Source organism: Phyllopteryx taeniolatus, chromosome 23, assembly GCF_024500385.1.
Source record: "Phyllopteryx taeniolatus isolate TA_2022b chromosome 23, UOR_Ptae_1.2, whole genome shotgun sequence".
NCBI lineage: Eukaryota > Metazoa > Chordata > Actinopteri > Syngnathiformes > Syngnathidae > Phyllopteryx > Phyllopteryx taeniolatus.
Window position 1 is genome coordinate 6,583,199 of NC_084524.1, and position 19,777 is coordinate 6,602,975.

Genomic DNA, 19,777 nt, shown 5'->3' on the forward strand with positions numbered 1-19,777 from the left:
TATTTTGTTTTATTTTTCATACCTCGCAGCTCACCGCACTTTTGAATATAACGTGACATTTGTAATTTTATTTATTATTCTATTCATTCTTTAACTAGTGTGCCATGGCACTTTTATGCAGAATAATTATATAGATTTGTGAAATGTGTATTCCTTATATACTGTGTAGTATAGTATATTTTTAGAGTTTTTGTGGTATAGTTTTCAATTGTTTGAATAATTTTAATAATTAAATCATTTTATTAATTTTAATAATAATGTTGCTTTCCACTTGTACTGTTTTCCATTTCGTTGACCGACTTATCACTAGAAAATCAGTCACATTCGATTTCAGATACGGATATTCCCCAATGTTAAAAACATCGTGAAATTCTCTGATAGTGTCCATCAAAAGGGAGCGTTTTAAATGCAAAATGTGCCATACAGCGCTTGTATTGGATCCCTTTGCATTGTGCAAGTGGTGTATATCCACTTTCAAGTAAATCAAGGCGAAAGGAAACCGCCTACGATGATTTAGCGTGCGTGCGGTGAGGGGGGTCACAATGTATCAGCCCGGTCCAGTCTTTCCCCAGGAAGTACTTGAAAGGACTCCGTTGAAGAGACCGAAGGGTTTCCTTCCGCGCATTTCCCTGCAGGACGTATATAACGTTTCCCTTCGAAATAATTGCAAGTTTCGGAGCGTGGCGATAACGCGTTTAAATGACTGAATAACTTGCGGCATGTGGGAAAATGTTTGTGAAAAAGGAGATTGTCTCTCTCTGCAATGTTTACTCTTGGTTTCAATATTTATTGATATGCTGGTGTTATTTACATTAGACTCACTGCTATCTTGTGGCTCAATCGTGGCTATAGATCCTCCTCGCCACTAGGGGCGCTGCATAGCACAAGGTGTGTTCAAAGAGAACGGAGAAAATTTCTGACCCGGCAACCAAGGCCGTCAACATCAAGCCCCTCCTCCAGCCATGGAATGATCAATAATTTCAGTAGTTATTTTACTTATATTCAACATTTTCACTGTTATATTCTGGGTCCAAGAATGGAAAACACTGGTTGCCGTACTTCCTCCCCACCGCAAGGGGAGCTCAAGCGCAGGTGTGCCCGGGAGGAGATGCAGAAGAAGTGTTCTGCTAATGTTTTAATGTAAATAAAAATAAAGTAAAACATTGAAATGAAACCACTGTGACATCATGAAGTTTTCTCAATGCAAACATTGAGAATTTCTGTCAAAATAAAATAAAAAAATACTGTGAGTTCATGAACTTTTTATAATGTGAACAATCAAGTTTCAAATTTAATAAAAGTGCAAAGTGTTTGAATCGAAGCGATCCAAACGCCACATTGGCAGTCTTGGGAGGTAGCCAATTGGGCCATATTTAACCGGGCCGAATTTAAAGATTCAACGATGTTTTCCCCGCTTCCGGTTGGGCGCGTCATGACACGACAAATCTGCTACTTGTGTGCTGCCGTGACGATGCCGTCATTATTTCCTGAGTCACCGAGAACAGGCTGGGCGATGATGCGCTTTTTCTTTTCTTTTTTTATTTTTTTTTTGGTGGTCTTACTGCAGAAAAGTGGATGACATAAGTATCACTTCCTTGTTGCCACTTGACCGTGTACCTCTGGTGCTGGAGTCCAGCCAAAAGCCTTCATAACAAGCCATATCCGTGCACGTTTACTCCTTCGAATGTTCGTTTCCGTTCATGGCAGCTCCCAACAGCTCCCAAATTCCGGAGGCCTATTTGGACCAAATTGCTTGAAGGATTCAAAGAACATGCCTGGAAATCCATTACTTAAAACACAAGCCACAGTCAGAGTTTTATGAAATAAATTCAGAAAATACCCCAAAATTACGTTCAAATTGGAAAAAAATAAAATAAAAAATACAGTTTTTCCGGAGCAAGTGTCTGGCAGAAGAAACAAACGGTAATGTTATGCAAAAATAATAACAACAATAATAAAATAAAAGAAATGAAATAGCCCTTAGAAAAACATGTTTTTACTTCTTAGTTACCTGTGTTCTTTGGAGAACTAAAACTACTGTAGTGTAGAATATATAATGTATAGCAGTGTTTCTCAAACTTTTTACATCCCCCAAAAATACTTAGCTCTTCCAGTACCATTATCATGACCAACATTAAAATGTCATCGTGGAGTAGGCTAGTAGTAGTAGTAAACGAGAAAGCGGTTTTATTCCTAAAACGTATATTTAATTTTATTGTGAGCCACTGTAACATTACGTACAGTTTGAACATCAACGCTGCGCTTAAATGGATTATAATTTTAAAACTCTTAATGATTCAAAAGTTAAATAGAAACTGTACCTAAATTCATATTTTTTGAAAACATTAAATGCAAAAGTATTGAACTTAAAGCTTAAATACAACTGAACTGTACTTGGGCAGTGATTCTTTTGCGTACCATTAGAGGGAGCCTCTGTAGCATTGATGGTAGTCGTACCACACTTTGAAAATCATTGATAATACAGTTGGTTATGATGGGAGATGTATTGTCAGGTGCGTAGCAGAGTCCCTTGGCTGCAACCTGTTGTACCAGGACTCTAATTGGTCCCTAAAGCTTCTTAATCATTTCTGCGACAACGACCGACGATTCAAAACGACCTCATTTGGCAAACCGCTCCGGCCAGTTGCGTCTTTTCACCTCGTTTCAGGAGCTTGCCACGTCACCCAACACCACCCCGGCTGACCCCCAAGGTCTGCGTATGTATTTTTAGATATCCCGAAAGGCTTTGCACCTTCCCGTGAGAACCGACGCCTGCTGCGACCGTCTGTCATCCGAAGTTTACTGACATTGGAGGTCTACGTCCCGCATCCAGACATGCTCAGGCCAACTAAGATGTTTTCTCACTGCGTATTGCGTACTGCCCTTGCGGCTTTTGCTCCGCTTGTCCCACGTACGCTTGGGGATCATGTTGTTTTTGCCGCAGTCAGCACGCTCGCTTGCCGTTGAGCTTGCTGAGTGGAACCCGAGGGAGTGGAGACAATGACACAGGAACTGCTGTGCTTAGCTGTGTGCTAAATGCACTGTTTTGTTTTCTACATGAAACCAATAAAATGAAATAAAATAAAAAGAAGAGCACATAGCTGTGAAGCCAACATCTAACGGTGACTCTGCTGACTCATGCCGAGTGAAACCCTCCTGAGGGGAAACCAGTCAGACAATAATAATCGAATTGTCTGGCTCCCCTCCGCCCTCCTTGACTGGTGGCCTACGCTGAGGCCCGTGCCAATATTATTTCCCGTTTGGTCATTTTGATAAATGCTACGATCACAGTTCAAACGGAGTCCACGCATCTGTGTTAATGCAGAGGGTCGCTAAATACATTTAGTAGGCGAGACTTGCAGCACCGCTACCTTCCGAAAAGAGAGCCAGTGAGAGAGATTCAATACTGGACAGCAGGGGAGCGGGTAGGAAAGCGAGTGGACACGTTCCAAGCAGTCTCCGACTGACTGACACTTGGAATGTACTAACAATATGAGATTCACAATAAAATTGACTTAAATCATAAATAATATCGTCGTCATAAATCACGTGCGTGAGCCAGGATGAACGTGTGCATCAAAGACAGAAAATGTCCACACTTGAAAGTGCAACGTGCCGACTGCAATGCAGAACTGTCTTACAAAGCTGCACATCTATGGCAAAGTCAAGATAGTTTAGCGAATTTAATCTAGCCTACCACCGCTAGTTATAACCAATTGTAATCCCTCCACAGGCGGTAAAGGGTAGACAGTCACCGGTGTACTTTCAATCGCTTTATTGAACTCACGGTAAGAAAACAAACACATAATAATTGATTTACTTTTACGTCGATTGACTCAATGCACAGACTAGCTAACAGCTAGCTACTTACCAGCCGGCGCTATCCTCAGCTCTCTCATTCGCCGACTCCAACCTCAATCCCGCTTTTAAGGCAATACACTTTCACAGATACTACAGTGTAGAACGTGAAAAAAAATTATACCTGCACTTCACGTGCATATTTTGTATTGATAATCTGTATAAAGCTTAAAACATAATAAATAAATAACATACAGCCTGTATAAAAACTGATTTTTTTCTAAAACAAAATATATGGAATACTACACAGGAAAAAAAAAATGTCAAGCTGTTTTCCGAATGCAAATTTCTGGCAAAATAGAATAAATATAATTTTTTAAAAAACAATTAAAATCAGTTCAGGCTTACAGTGTTGTTACAAGATGAGATATTTTCAAACCTGGAAAGACGGCATGCCACTGACACCCAATTGATGTGTCAGCATTTTGTGTGTGTGTGTGACCTGGAGGTGTGTTCCAGCGTGCCGCCACGATGTGATAAGTGAAATGATTCCCTGCTGCGAGGCTGCACAGTTGCATGTTCGACATGGCAAAGCCTCTTGAGAGTTTGAGCTCATTTCAGCCGCCGCGGCAGGAATTGCAATTCAAATCGAAACGGCTCAGTTTCGATTTAGTTCCCGGCCCAAAAGAAGACACTGCTTGTGTCAAGTTGTATTGAATGTCAAATTATCATTTAATTCATCATTGGGTGGTGGGGGGGGGGGGGAATCCTTATGACCCAGATTTGCACCAGATCTTAATGGGTTGCCTACAGACTTAAAAAAGTGACAAATCCTGGATATTTAGTCCACCAAAATCCAGTGGATTGTTGTGTAATTCTGCTCCCAAACAACAAACAGCTGAGATAATAAAAGTAAAATAATGCATTGAACCCAATTTTATTGAGCTAAAATAGTATCTCAGCATATTATTATACATTTAAGCTTATTTATGACTAAGCCAACAGATTGATTTACCTCACTCTGACAGTTCTGAACAGGTTCAAAGGTCATCTGACTCAGGGGCGAGCACGGTCTCCGGGAACGCGACGTGGAGGGCGACCGAAGCGCCCGTAGACTGCCACCCCAGAGCGGCCCTGTTGAAGGAGGGGCGACGAGCGACCGTGTCCCCTCTGAGCTCGGGGTAGTCGGGCAGGGCGAACTCCGCCTTCGGGGTCTCGAAGGCCGCCTCGGAGAAACCGCCGAACGGGATGGCCACTCTGAAGGCGACAGCGTGTCAGTGAAGGGCACACCCACTCCTATTCTGTCGGTGCCTTCGCCCAGCTCACCTATTGAAGCTTTTGTAGCCCGGCAGGTCTGCCGGTGGTTCCGGTTCGGCAGTGAGAGCGTCAGTCAAGACCGGATCCCTGATAAGAGCCAGGTCCCACGGCGAGTGGTAGGACTTTGGTATGGCCGTGCTGTTGAACTTCTCAGGTGGGACGTCTTTCAAAGGACCTCCGTACCCTGCGGGGTCGCATGGCAGAAAGTAGACGAGGCCATGGTTGATCACCGAAATGTCATCATCCGGTTTTCAAGCAAACAAAGCATTTTTACAAAATACAAGGAGGAAGGGGTTGCAATACACAGTAAATATGTATTACTACTATATGTCACATTAATAGTTATAATCATATGGAAATACGGATAGGGGTAGGTTTGAATGCGTTTTGTTTGATCTCGCTGTTCAAACGAAAATAAAGATTTCAATCAATAACATTTTTTAACAATGTATTTTCATTTTTATATTTCATGAACTTATTGATCGTTTGTTTAAAATTGCTTGTAAACCCACAACATTAGGTATAGTAACAAACCAATCCAAAATTGCTGATTGCTCAGTTTTAAGACACCTTCAGAGGGATTTTAATTTAAAAATTTAATATATTTATTATTGCTATCTTAAATATTCAAATAGACTAAATGGGAATTTTTTTTAAATTGAAATTTAAAAAAAGAAAAATATTAAAAATGAGAAATAAATTAAAACATGATAAAAAATATATTACAAATAAAAGCATAAAGGGAAATACATTCTTAAAAATATTGCAAACCAAACATAATTAGATTTTGGGGTACTTTATTCTGCACCATTCACTGCCATAGACTGCTTTAGAAGTCAAATATCCACGTTAACTGGGAAGGCTGGCAGTGAATGAGTTTTAAGTAAAAGCAACTCATGTGTGCAAGTGTTGGGAAGAAAAAGAGAGAGAGAGAGAGAGGCAGGCCTATCCAAAGAAGTATCCTTCAAAGCCGGTGCTTCACTCAGGGAGGGGACATGGGGGAGGGTGGGCGGCTTACATAACGAGAGGGGACTTCGTGTCACGTCCGAAGCGCTCACAATAAACAATTCTCCTTCCTGAGTTTATGTTTTTACCCTCGGGGGAGGGGGGGGGGGGGGGGAAGCAGAGACCAAACAGACCTGTGGGGAAGTCTACAGTGTTTTTTGGAAGGAGACGATCTGTGCTCATGGATTATGCTTCATGGAGCAGCGGCAAGGGGGGGTCGAGGGCGTCCGTTATCAAACAGGACAGGAAAAGGTCGCCCCGTGGATCACGTGCCCTTGGAAGATGGTCCGAGCTGATTTCAAAGCACGCGGTCCGAAAAAAGAGGAGACCCTGACAGCTGAGATGAAATAGATCAGTGGATTGTGGGGCAAAACAGTACCAAATATGAATTAGTCAAGTGCACTGCCGACCTCGCAATTTTAAATTGTTTCTATTTTAGTATGCTTAGTTTCAATATGATAGCCATCTGACAAAATTTCAATGACAAGTTCAACTTTAAATACCTTTTCGGGCATACCGACTTGAGAATTTCTTTGTGGGGCTACTCATGGCAGACATGCCTAGCAAATTTTATATCAGTCAGTGTAGTGCAGCTCCTCACCTGCACATCTCAGGTACAATTAGCTTTATTGGCTATATGATTTTAATGTGGCAGCAATGACTCACAGAAGTCACCAAATTGCTTCAGAATTCGAAGAACATACCCACAAAGCCACTGTTTGAAACACAAGCCATAGTCAGAGTTTTATGAAATAAAGTCACAAATAATGCTCTCGTAACAATATCGACAGGAACAAATGTAAGTAAAGAGCAACGTTTAGCTTGATTTTCTACAACTACAGTACTGTATTGAAAGCATCACCAGAAAGAATTCTGGGTTCCCATAATGCTTTCAGCTAGCTACACTGCGCCAGGACCGTGAGTGTGAGGAACGGGGGCAATGTTTAAGCCAGGATATCCTCTGTTCACACTGTGGCTGCAAGGCTTTACTGTATTTTTTTTTTTTCTCAACACAAGTCGTCCAACTTCACTCAAATCCAACTTCATGACAAAACTCCAAATGTTTCGGAATTGATCTGTGTAGTATACCTGGTTCAAATTTGGGAGCAATCAGACAAAATCTCATTTTGTTCCTAGAATGACCCCTTTGTAAATGACTAAAATGATCTCATAATAGTCATTACAAAGCAATTCTTGAGACTTTTTTTAAGACTACTCATGGCCAACAAATGTCATGTTCCCATGTGAAACTAGCTTCGGGGGCTGAATTTTCTAAAAACTAATAATGAAATGTCAGTGGTTGGCTTTCACTATAGCTGCGTCATTGTGTTGCGTTTTATCACCGGCGTGGCCTACCAGGGGCGATGCTGTGTGGATCTGGCATTTTTGCAGCTTCTGGCGCGCAAGCCCGGTCTCCGCCCGAGCCGTTCTCAGCAGAGTTGCGGTCCTCTGCGGAATTCACATTATCAGCTCGTGAGTCCGTCTTGTCCTAGGAGGACATAACAACTAATTGTTTTCCTGACGTGCTGCGGCCCAGTCATCCCCGTGAAGGATATTAATGATGATTTACTCCAGAACTTCCTGAGGAAATGTTTGACAACTTGAAACAAAATCCCTCCATTCGTTTCTGAGCGATAAACAAAGCAGAAATATGCCAGGCCTTCTCACTTGAAAGATAAGAGGGAGTGGAGTGGCGGGAAGGAGGGGATTTCCTGGCACTGTAATCCAGCCAAAACTGACTAATAAAAATATTCCAAGTCAATTAAACAAGCAAAAATTGAACGCTCCAAAAAATGCAGGTAGAAAATTTCCACAAAATACTCTACAGTAATGATAAAGGTATGCAGGACGCTTAGGGGGCCATCGGAGGGCGCAATCCAAACTAAAAGTGACGTCACCAGCAGCCAATCAGAGCCCAAAGAGAATGAAAATCCTGCTTAAATTAGATTATATACTGTAAATATTAACGTTTTACTGCATTTTAAACAATAGTTATGTTTTCAATACTGTACAGTACAGTGGTGCCTTAATCCGCCCAGAAACAAAAATGTGGGAAATAATGTCTTTTCAATAAGCAAAACGAGCCTCCCAAAATTGTATTTGATAAAAACATACAGACATAATTAAATAGAATGTAAAGAAATATATTTTTTTTTTTTGCCACATTTTTTTGTTTTAATTCAATGGACATTGTGCTGCTCCTTCTGTTGTGCACGCCTTGGCCAGTTGGGGGCAGTATACTACAGACATGTGGTGATACATGGAGGTGTTTGGTCCTCACTGTCTTCAGTCGCTTTCAGACAGGAAAAAGACAAAAATACCCGTTAAGTATTGTGATATTGTCTGTCTAACAGATTCTATTCATTGGCGTTTCCCGGGTCATATCTCGAAAAATTCTGGTCACTTGTTTCTCCAGGCACCACTGTGTTTATATTAAGGTGAAAAAGCTTCTTTGCGGGTCAAAACATCAGGCACATCGGTGTAATGAGATGCAATCGGTGCCTACGTTGAGATGTGAGTCGGCGTCACTGCGGACGCTTTCAAAGGTGTACTTTTCCGATCGCCTCTGGCGCATCTTGAAGAGCCGCGAGCCCCGATTGGACGCCAGGGACAGCTCCTCCAGCATGATGTCCTGAGGCACGTTCACCTTCTTGCCGAGGTCCACCTCCACGTCTGCGCAGAGAAGCGGGAGAGGGTTCGAGCAGGGGGGCCCGCGCGCTAGTGTACCGTACCCCGTCTCAGCTGTCGGTGGCATTCGGGAGCCTCCCTCGTGCCAGGCAGCAGTTGTCCTCGCCTCAAATAACGTGTTCGAGACGACAACGACAAAAGGGATTGGTTACATTGGGCCTGAAAAGTATTCATTTACTTACTTGTAGGCGGGCTCGGGACGGGAAAATTCCCACTTCTGACATCAAAAGAGTACAAAAATTGTACTTTTAAGGCTACAATGGCAAGTTACTACTTTAGTGCCCTTGACCTGTGAATAATTATCCCATTGAACTACTTGAGCACGTGGAAAATGTGTTGGATCACTCTGGAATCCCACTTCTGACACCAAAAGGATACTGCTGTATCAAATCTACAACTTTTGTGTACTTGAATGTACCCTTTACACCGATTTGAGTGATTAGTGATGCAAAAAGATGCGGGGGAAGTCACACAAACAAGCAAACGACTACCTTCCTGGGCTTGAATCTCCCTGCAGATCGCTGCGGCCTGAAGTTTCCTCTCCCCGGACGTCACGGTGGAGAAAAGTGACATGGCTGACCCTGGGAATTGGCGAGGACACAATAGTATGACCTGGGGCAACTCGATGCACAACATCCAAGCTAACTTATCAGGGCATACAAAAGAGCAAAGTTAGCACATCTCCTGAAATAACCTCGGTCCGTTAAAACGCAGGCTTCGTCGGACACCGGTGTCCAAATTCTTTTGTCTGTATCTATTTTGGCAATGAAGGCAAGTGATTGACAGGAAAAGGTGCATAGTGAAGCAGTACCTGCGCGGTCGGTCGCTTACCTGCCCTGAAGGACGAGATCCTCTCGAAGCGCAGGGAAAAAAGTGGACGGTTCGAGCTGAGTGGGCACCGGCACTGCACGGGGACCAGGGGAGGGGTCGGGGGTCTGGGGCCCGAGCTCACGGAGTGACTGAATGAGTGGGCGGGTGGGTCGGTGGGTATCAGTATGTTGTCATTGGTATGTCGCTAACAAGTGACGGGGGGCTAAATTTAGGTTGTTACAGTCGAAGGGCGAGCGACAACGCTTGTTCATTGAAAATCTGAATCTTTGGGGAACTGCAAGTCCTGGTGTAACGATGAAATTGTTTGGCCCCTTAAAGCAGAGTTTCCCAACCATTACCGTTCTACACTACCAAAAACAAATGTCACAAAAGTATAACGACTGAAATAAGGATTTTTTTCTCTCTCTCAATTTATTCACAAATGGACTTTTTACTTGAACATGGCCCCGTAACAGGTTTCAAAATGTCCCTAACTAGCGTGGCTAACATCAGCTAGTTTCCGCACAAGACTTATTTTCTGCCAAAGAAGCTCAAATTAAATTTAGGTGCTTGCACGTCTATGACTTTTTTCTCGCGCCATTGCGTACCCGTTCAATATCACGACAGCTGGATTTTTAGTCTGACTTACTGCATGTAATAAAATTTTTGTTTTTGCTGAGAACAAATATTTATTATTATTATTATTATTATTATTATGTTTACGAGTGCAACAAATATTTGCTATGCTCTTCAAAAATTCAATTGTGTTCAATGAAAAAAAAAAAAAAAAGCTGTTGTGGTTAATTACCTAAACATTTCAGAATGATACATTTTAGAGCTGTAATTTCAATACTGCAATACTGTGAAACGGTGGTATTTTTGCTCAAGGTTATCGTACCGTCAGAATGTGATACCGCCAGTGCGCAGTTGGACATCAAGCTATTCTGTTCTAAATATGAATGACAACAGGTGCATTCACACCATAATTGTACCTTCTGCCATCTAGTGGAAGAGCATTCAATTGTTCGGCCTGTCACTACAAATCGCTGGCATAGATAGATGAACAAAGATATGTTATTTGGGGTACATATTTTTAATCTAATTTAATTTTCGGACCCATTAGGTTGGGGGAAAACTGCTTTAAAGAACAAGCAAACGGGGGAAAAAAAGCATCTGGCGCTATGTTGTCTTTATTTTGGAAATATGGAAGGAGGCTAGTAATAAGCATGCTATATAGGAACTACCACTGCAAAAATGAAGTGAAATGAACGCAAAAGTGGAAAAAAAAGGGGGATGCACACGAATAGAATAGGTAGAAACTAATGGTCGTCACATTCAATAAATCAATTCTAAGTTTCTACAGGTATGTGATTTTAATACATTTTATGGCATGCAAAGTTTCTAGAGTCTTTGCGTCTCACTGCTCCCAGTTGCAGTCGGTGCTGTGTAGAGACCTGTGCAGTCCCCGTGGGGGCCTTTTACCCTCAGACGGGGACCCCATGTGGGTCACAGACCTAGGAGGCTGCCACTTTCTGGGCAGCGACCCGTAACCGACACGCCCACCAGTGCTGGAGACACCCCCCCGACCGGGACCCCGGCCCCAGCGGGCGCCCGCCTTCTGTGGGGACGCTCGGGCCGTCCACTGGGCAGGAGGCTCGGGGGCGAGCTTACGCTGGGCCGCCAGGCGAACGCTGGAGGCCAGGTTCTGCTGGAGGTCCTGGAAGGCAAAGGCTTCATCGACCAGGCCTAGGGGGTGGTGGGACGCGGCCTCCCAGGGCGTGAGGGCTTTCGGGCTCTTCTCAAGCCAGGAAGTCTGCCTGGACCCCTGAGCCGGATGTCTGGATGAGGAAGACTGATGGCCTGTAGAGGACGCTCTACATGGAGGGGACAGAGAGTACCGTCTGCCAGTTTCCTGAGGGGGGGGGGGGGAAAAAGACCCAGACATGTTTATAGCACTTATCCTTTTTCACTAAATGCAGGAGGTACAATGCTGCACCCATGTGGTGAAAGGTAAAAGTGCAAGAGAAGCAGAAACCAATCTAATATTATTTAGGCAAAATTTTGTCCAGTGAGTGAGGTAGAAAGGCATACCCAATATCCTTGTGTTGAAAATCTGCTTTGAGAGGCTAGTCATGTGGTTCCAAAAGTTTATAAGGTGACATTTTGGTTTATTTTCAACATATACAGAAGGTAGAAGAAGCCCAGAATGCATGCAGAATGAAACAAAAAAGAAAAGAAAGCCAAAGGAGGAGAAGAGTTTGTTTTAATGGCACTGCAGTGAAGGGTACAGAAAGTGCGCCGTGTCAAGAAGAAAACAAAGGAGAAAGGTGGGGTACAGAACAAAACATGTAGAACATAGCAACTGAGGAGCAAACATAAATAAATAAATGGAAGAACATCATTTATCTATTCATATAACAGCACTGTTTGAATATTTATTGTATATTATATATTAATCGGGGTCATAGTGGCTCAAGTTGAAATTCAAGCCGGCTATCGACGCACCACAGTTTAAATATAACAGCCAACGTGATGCAACAGGTGACAAAAAAAAAAAAAAAAAAAAAAACCTTAAAATAAATTGACTTGACTGAGGTACTGCAGGGCAAATCAACTCAAGACTCAAAATTTGATTCATTTCTCACCTTTGAGCTTTGATTTGGACGGTGGCACTCGTTTGTATTGATTTGCAACCTGAGATTTCATGACATCATCTTACGTCACTGTCCATTTTCAGCCTATCCGGTATCATCTACTTCTTTGTTTACTCATTTAATACCCATCCGACTCACTTACATTCTGAATTTAACCACCGCTTTGGGGTTTTAATTTTTCAAATACGAAAGCCCTTCCTACAAACGTAAAATGTACACACAGACTATCAGGAGCAAGAATCACTCTCTCTCAGCGACCGTGGGCTTCCACACCTGAGCGGAGCTTTTTTGCGCCGTAAACTTTGGTTTCGGCGCCGCGCTAGGGTTGCCGCTGCTTGTAGAGCCGGGCGGCGAAGCTACAGGGAAGCTTGGTGCGACGTTAGCGGGAGGCGACTGCTGGAAGCCTATTGTCGGAGGTGAACAGTAAGGGGGACTACCAGCTGCTTGGTAGGGGACCTGTGGAAGCGGGTACTGGGGATTTGGTAATTGAGGGCTTTGTTGGTTATATGGTTGCCAGTAAGGACCACCAGAAGATTGCTGGTAAGGATCAGTGGGGGGATAAGCGTTAGCGGTTGGCTGGTAGTTGCCTTCGTAGGCCTGCTGGGGGTACGAGGCACTAAATGTTCTAGCTGGCTGAACTGGGGCCTTTTGCTCATACGGTTGCTGGTTCTGAGGTGCACCGCCGGGCTTAGGAGTAGGCTCCTTTGCCGCTTCTGCTGCAGGCCCGTATATAAAGAGCGAAGCGCTAAGTTGGTAGGGTTGATGCTTCATAACGTCGACTACATCGAGCGGTTTCGGGGCAGGTCCTTGTTTGCCTTTTTTCTTGGCTTTGGACATAGGGCCACTAGAAGGAGGCTGTTTTGACGCGGCCGGCGGATAAGAGGGGGACTGGATGGGATTGAAACCCCGTGAGGGCGGAGCACGTACGTTGGGTGTGTACTTCCACTCGTTTGGTAAGGAGGCAGCCGGCGACGCGGATCGACTCGCCATGTTGGCCTGCACGGTCTCCGAGTCCACCACGTATTTCTCCATGCGAGACTGCCTCTTGGCAAACATGTCGGCTCCTTTCCCTCGGACGGCCGGCATCTCGTAAGCCGAACCGGCCGACGACGGGTTCAAGACGGTGGCCAAGGGGTTGACAGGGGATGAAACTCTCTGACCAGAGGTGAAGGCGTTGATTCTCTGCAGGGTCCCGGTTTTGTTGGGTTTTCCAAGGCTTGGGCAAAGGTGGAGCGTTGGCCGCAGGTGTTTGTTGGGACTGTGGTGCCCAGGCACTGGAGGGGGTCTGAGGTTGAGCCGGCGGCCACGCACTCATCGGAGGCTGCGGCGCTGTCTTCAAAGGTGCTTGTTGCCAGGTCGGCTGTGGCTGCGGACGATCGGACTGGACCCAGGACGGCTGATGTTGCACCGGACCTTGCTGGGCCCCCCAGGAAGTAGCGGGACACTGGACCTGTTCCGCAGGCTGCATGGCCCAAGATGGCTGTGGCTGAGGCTGGGCAGGAACCGGCCCCCACGGATTCAAACCGGCTACAGGCTGTGTCGGTGGTTGTGCTTGGGCTGTTTGGGTCCAAGAAGGTTGTGACGGAGGCCAGGTATTAATTGGAGGTTGTTCTTGTGGGTGAGCTGGAGCCCAATGTTGATCTGATGCTTGGGTCTGTGACCAGGCTTTTTGGTGTGCTGGTTGACCCCATGGCGGTTGTGGTTGGGATTCTGGTTGAACCCAAGGATCTTGGGATTTGGCTAGCCCCCATATCGGTTGAGAGTCTACTTGAGGAGGCTGGGCCCAGGAAACCTGCGACTGCTGCTGCAGCATCGGTTCTTGCGGTTGAACCCAGTTTGGTGGCATTTGCTGCACTTGTGGCACTGGAGTGTGTGTCCAGTTTGGTTGTGTTTGAGACTGTGGTGGATCTTGGGGTTGACACCAGGAAGGTTGAGCGTGTGACTCCGCTTGCTCTGCTTGATTCCAGGAGGCCTGAATTTGAGGTGTCCAAGTATCGGTAGGGGGCTGAGACTGCGCTTGACAGTGAGTGGGTTGAGGTGTCGCCCACTGCAATTGTAGAGTGGATTGACTTAGGTGTGGTTCCTGTGGCTGGGGATAACAGGAAATTGTAGGTTGCTGCTGGGCTACTTGTGCAGTATCCCAAATTCTTCCAGCGTTGCTCTCAGCTTGTGGGGAAGACCTGACCTGACCGTTTCCCTCTTGGACGGTAACTTGCTGTTGTTGGGTTTCGGGTGCAGAAGGAGGCCATGTTTGTTGTTGCTGTGTCCCAGCATTGGCAGGGGCTTCCAACTGGGCTTGAGGGGGAGAGGGCCCAGGGGCAGGCACAGTAGAGGTTGGCTCTTGGTCATTTGAAGGGGTGGTCTCTGCGGCAGGGGCTACAGCAGGTGTGGATGCACTATTTTCAGCATGCTGAGGCGTGTCGTGGTTGGTTACTTCCATCTGCGGAGACCAGGGGGCAGTGCTGGCATCAATCAAAGGCTTTGGGGCCACTGGTGGAGGAGTCTTGTGTTTCGACCCTGAGGAATGAAGGAAATTACAAGCCTCAGCACCAAGGCTGAGGTAGTCTTCCTCGGGTCCTGACTCAAAACCCATCTTCTTGTAACTCATGTTAAGGAGGTTCAGCAACTCGGGATTAGGTGACATCTTCGGTTGCTCTTTAAATGTGAACATGGGCTTGCCGATATTTCTCCTCTTTGAATCCAGAATGCCCGACTTGATGGCAGGCGTGGAAATGCGCTCATCGCGGGAAGCGATCTGCTCTCCTTGGCCCGTAGAATATTGATTAGTCCCACTTGCTGCAGGAGAGTAAGGGGTCGCTGCGATGTTTTGTACGGAAAAGGGCTTTGCGGTACGATTGCCGGACGAACTTTGCGCTTCGTGGCTTTGCTGTTTCACCGACCTATTTCCAGAAAACTGAATTTGCTGGTCTTGGTGATACAATTGCTGTTGCTCATACTGCTGCTGCTGCTGCTGATATTGTTGGTACTGCTGTTGTTGCTCATAGTACTGCTGCTCCTGGAATTGCTGGTACTGGCGCTGCTGGTGCAGGTTCACATCCATGTACGCGTGGTCCTCCGCGGTGGGCTGCGCGGAAGCCGGTTTCACTTTCTGCGCCCCTTCCACGGGCATCCCTTGTCGCCGGAGCTCTTCGTGCTCGGCCGCAATCTCGTCCATTCGCTGGCGCCTCTTGGCGAACATGAGGGCGCCTTTGCCCTTGGTGTCGGGCAAACACTCCATGGGAGTTTCCTTCCGCTCAACGTCAAGGAGACTTTTATCCAGGCAGATCGTCAGCACGCCTTTGCCGCCGCGGGCATTCGCGAGGAAATGCTTCTCTAAATCCGACCGGTCTTGATCAGCGAGCGTGAACTCAACAACATGGATGCCCCCCCGGGTGTTCTCTTCGTCCTCTTCGGTGCTGTCGTCTCGCTCGTCCTCTCCAGTGCCGTAGCTCACCAAGGTGTACTTCTTGGCTCTCTGCCGGTGCTTCTTGAACATCAACAGGCCCTTGTTGTTGGGGTTGGGTTGCGCGGCGCTAAGGAGAAGGGCGATCCGCTTACATTTGGACTTGGCCTCCTTCACCTGCTTCTCGGACAGACTCTCGCTGCGCCTGAGCCCTGCGGGGAGACACATTGATTGACAGCTTTTCCGGTCAAGGAGAAGTCAACAATAGGTAACTACAACGCCAACAGACCATGCATTAGTTGGTGTTACACAATGGATCTGCGACTTACAACAAACAAATACTAATAAACTATTGAACTGCTTTGTCCAGACACATCTCTCCATCCCGAGCAATGTACTCCCCCTCATTTGTAAGTCATAAAGCCGCAAAGCAATTACAAAAGTCTTTGACCCGTGGCTGAGCTGCGGAGAACACGACGCATTAAATCAGCATTCCCATAAAAGTGCTTGCAAATTCACTCACATTCAAGTATTTAAATGGCTTGGAAATGCCCAAAAAGTCTGCAATTTATGTATTTCGCATTGACCGCGATCTTTAAACCATTTAATGATAAGAGGACGAGCATTTGTTTGAATTTCCTGCAAGACTAACCTGAAGGTGGCGAGGACAGCGCGAGTGAGCGTCCAAGTCACTCTTTTAGCTCACTAAAAGCGACCGTTCGGAGGGGAGGATCAGGTAACGGCTTCGGGGCGCACATGCTGGTGTCTGTCAAAGGGCCGCACTTCTGCAGGCATCATCGACGCGTCGCGGGTGTATTTATGGCCTCCGCAACAGCTCGCAAAAAAAAAAAAAAAAAAACGTGCCGAGGTAACTACCATCTGTTGTATCGATTTTATTTGTTGACCGCAGTTTGGGATCGTTTCAGATCGGGACGTTCATTCTGAGGAATGGCCGCCAGCTGCAGTTTCTATTTTTGGACACAGTGGACATCATGCTTTGAAATGCACACATGATGTTGTCAAATAACCTTTAACACACACAAACACACACAGAATCAACAAATTCCAATAAGCGTACTCACTGGCGTGCCTCGCTCGGTGCTTGTTGGGTTTCTCCTGATCGGAATCGGAATCCTGCTCCTCGGCGGGCGTTCCCTCATCTGAGGGGATTTGGAAAGCGACACTAAAAGAGCCGGGGAGCTCGCAGGGCCCACCTCCCACGGCTGGGGATCCGGCGCACACCCCGGGGCCTCCCACTCCGCCGCCCAGGATGCCCCTCCCTGGTGTTGCTGATGCTGCTGGCACCTTCGCTTGCACCACACCGTGCCGGCTGAGCGGCTTTCGGCCGGGGGACGGAGGTGCCGCCCGCGTGGCGCCGGTGGCGGTATGTTCGCCCTCGACGCCGTGGGCGCTTCCAAGAGAGGTACAGCTCACGTTGTCCACAGTTTGCTGGGAAAAGGACAGCCGGGGCGTCACTCCGGTGCGGTCCCTGAGCAGCCCCCCATCAGAAATGTCGTCCCGGGACTCGGATATGTAGAGCTCCCTCAGCTTTAAAGCTTCCTTCTCGCCTCTCGATCTACATTAGGAGATGAGATGCTGCTATTAAATCCACCAGAGCACATTCCATTCCGTTCATCCATTTTCTATAGCGCTTGATCCCATTAAGACATCTAAAATCAGATGTCACAATGATGCCCTGGTCAAGTTTTCCTCTTCTATTGGCAGATAATTAAATTTGATATTACAATAATAATTTGATATTACAATAATAATTGTATTACTTGTTTAAAGGCAAGTTTTTGCAATGTTGCGCAGTAGCTATGATGCTTATTTGAAGAAAAAAGATTTGGGCGGCGGGTTTGAACGCGGCTGCCAGTCGTTGTCGCGACCCCGTCCCCCCTCACCTCTTGATGAGCAGCCGCAGGCAGCCGCCCGGTGCGTCGACGAGGGCGCGGGCCCGCGAAAGGGCCGCGCCGGCACACGGCTCCCCGTTCAGGGACACCACCTCGTCGCCTTCCCGTACGCCGGCCTGGGAAGCACGTCCGCCTTCCTCCACCTGCAGAGGACAACAAGTCACGTCGCTGACCTCCAAATGCAACCACTGCAGCAGAGAAGACATTGTTCAGCTATGTAAAAATGGAATGATGCATTTGAAAGGGCGGTTATCACAGTGAAGGATGACTTTGCTCCCTTGTAATTGCTTCCCACAGCCCATAAAACAGTTCATTAATACGACAACTTGAATAAGCAGAAGCGTGCTATGAATCTTGCATGGCTGGAGGCGGCTGCAAAGAGATGACGACTCGGACAGAAAAGTGAATTCAAAAGTACGCTTGTATTCTGCTTGTAACAAACACATTAAAATTGAACAGTAATAAAATGCATATATTTATTGTGGCTGTTGAAAGGAGCACACTTTATTTTAAATATGTTTGCATTTAAAAAACAAAAACCACAAAAAATACAAAGCTGATTAAATGAATACCTTATTGACAGTGACTTGCAGTAAAACAGTTTTGCCACTCCATGTCGTCCTTTCACCACAGCGACATTAGGAAGGAGGCCTTGACCTCAAGAGGTCAAATAAATACAGTTACAGTTCAGTCCTGTGCCAATTGTTCACCCTGGTGCACCAACCATAACACATCCCAACAAAAGCATCTCATAAAATGAGACAACTCTTCCTTGTATGCGAGAAATTAGATTTTATGGACAATTTTATAGAGCTGATAAAACCCCAAGTGTGCATCCAGGCCCTACAAGGAATCCTGTGTGCCTTCCATTGGGACTTACCTCCAAAAAAGGAGGTGCAACATTTGTTGTTGGCCCTCTCTCCAAACGCTGGAGCCCAAAAGATACCCAGAAATCGACTTTATTGTCATTTCCGAGCTCTCGGCAGTTGCTGGCCGTGGCAGCTTTAAACAATTGAACGCAAAAGTTCATGCTCACTCGGCCTACACGGGATTGGCTAGCGGTCGTAAATGCCAATTTGCTGATTGCCCGGACACTTAATAAGGTTTCCATGGTGCGCTATTAGACAAAAAGTCCTTTTTTTCTGCGTAATAAACAGCAATGCCTCGTTTGCCGTTGACTTTCTGGTTTTGGCAACTCTTGCTTCTGTTGCTTTAAAAAATAAAGTGACCTCATCAATTTTGTACACAGGTCAGAAGAGGGGAAAACACACGTTCCCTTATATGGATAGAACATTTCGCAGTGGATCCATCAAGCTCCGACGCTGTAATGCCTTGTGTGCTTTTGTGCGTGCGTGTGAGAGTACGTGTGTGCGTGTGTGTTACATTGTCAGAATTTGGGTTCAAAGTGTTGCAAAGGAGGCAAAAGTCAGGAATGTAGAGTGGAAGTTGATGAGAGACATGTGTTGCTGACTTTATTTACCTTCCAATACAGCATGCCCGTTGTTTTTGTGTGACGCGCGAGTCGAAATTCATGGATGCACACTTTGAATGTCAGTTTTTTTTTTGCACAAACATCCCCCGCATAACACGCATACCTTTCACCCTGCAGCCAACTGCTTTGGTTTGAAAGTCTTTCGGAGCGATAACAGATCATCACACGCTCGGCCGTGACCATATAAGGGGGTGCCGAGGAATCTCACGCGCCCAAAACGCAGCCCGAAAAGCAACTATCCCACTACATTGCATTCCACTTTGCAGGATATGATTAATTTCTTGTAACGCATGTGAAAAGTAGCGTTACCTGGGAAACCAGCAGAAGCGCGTCGGTGTCCCCCTGGCCCTCTTCCAGGGTGAACCCCCAGGGCCCGCCACCTTGTAAAGTGATGCAGATGTAATCCCCAGTTTTCATGCTGTGTGCGCGTACTGCTCCTCATCCGGACCACTGCGGAGCAGATCATAGAATAATCAGACAGCGAAGCAGGATTTTAGAACAACACCCCCACCAGGTCCACTCCCTCCATCCTCTCCTCCATCATCCGAGCAGAGTCCGGCACGCGAGGTGACGTCATAGCTCACAGGAGGTATATAAATGGTCATTTTATTCATGAACGAATGTGAAAATATTACAGCTACCTGGCCTTAAAAATAAATCAAATAAATAAATAAACAGATAAAAGTATGTTATTCAA

At 46.0% G+C, this 19,777-nt stretch overlaps 2 protein-coding genes across 5 annotated transcripts; both read right to left on the reverse strand.

Annotated features, from left to right (window-relative positions):
- Positions 1-4,711: 4,711 nt before the first annotated feature.
- LOC133472651 (myozenin-2-like) lies at positions 4,712-11,012 on the reverse strand. 4 transcript variants are annotated; one of them, XM_061763787.1, is made up of 6 exons: positions 9,640-11,012; positions 8,853-9,389; positions 8,627-8,793; positions 7,477-7,609; positions 5,125-5,299; positions 4,712-5,055 (listed from the first exon to the last, which is right to left on the reverse strand). In XM_061763787.1, the coding sequence occupies exons 2-6, from the start codon at positions 8,980-8,982 to the stop codon at positions 4,839-4,841; spliced, it is 822 nt and encodes a 273-aa protein (XP_061619771.1). In that variant the 5' UTR covers positions 8,983-9,389; positions 9,640-11,012; the 3' UTR covers positions 4,712-4,838. The 4 variants fall into 4 exon arrangements, with proteins under 4 accessions (XP_061619771.1, XP_061619772.1, XP_061619770.1 ...); XM_061763788.1 differs by having other exon boundaries at positions 9,300-9,389; positions 9,640-11,009; XM_061763786.1 differs by lacking the exon at positions 9,640-11,012 and having other exon boundaries at positions 8,853-9,621.
- An 852-nt stretch (positions 11,013-11,864) lies between these two features.
- LOC133472650 (synaptopodin-2) lies at positions 11,865-19,582 on the reverse strand. Its single transcript, XM_061763784.1, is given in 5 exon segments — positions 11,865-13,458; positions 13,460-15,887; positions 16,758-17,251; positions 17,580-17,731; positions 19,390-19,582. Coding segments are annotated over 5 exon segments (4,128 nt in total). The 5' UTR covers positions 19,498-19,582; the 3' UTR covers positions 11,865-12,512.
- Between the last annotated feature and the right edge of the window lie 195 nt (positions 19,583-19,777).

Coding starts and splice junctions, on each gene's coding strand:
- LOC133472651 (XM_061763785.1), bottom strand. CDS start 9,444: ATGTTGTGCATCGAGTTGCCCCAGGTCATACTATTGTGTCCTCGCCAA. Junction 5,300..7,476: donor TCCACACAGCATCGCCCCTG/GTAGGCCACGCC, acceptor GCGACCCCGCAG/GGTACGGAGGTCCTTTGAAA. Junction 5,056..5,124: donor GGCTACAAAAGCTTCAATAG/GTGAGCTGGGCG, acceptor TGTCGCCTTCAG/AGTGGCCATCCCGTTCGGCG.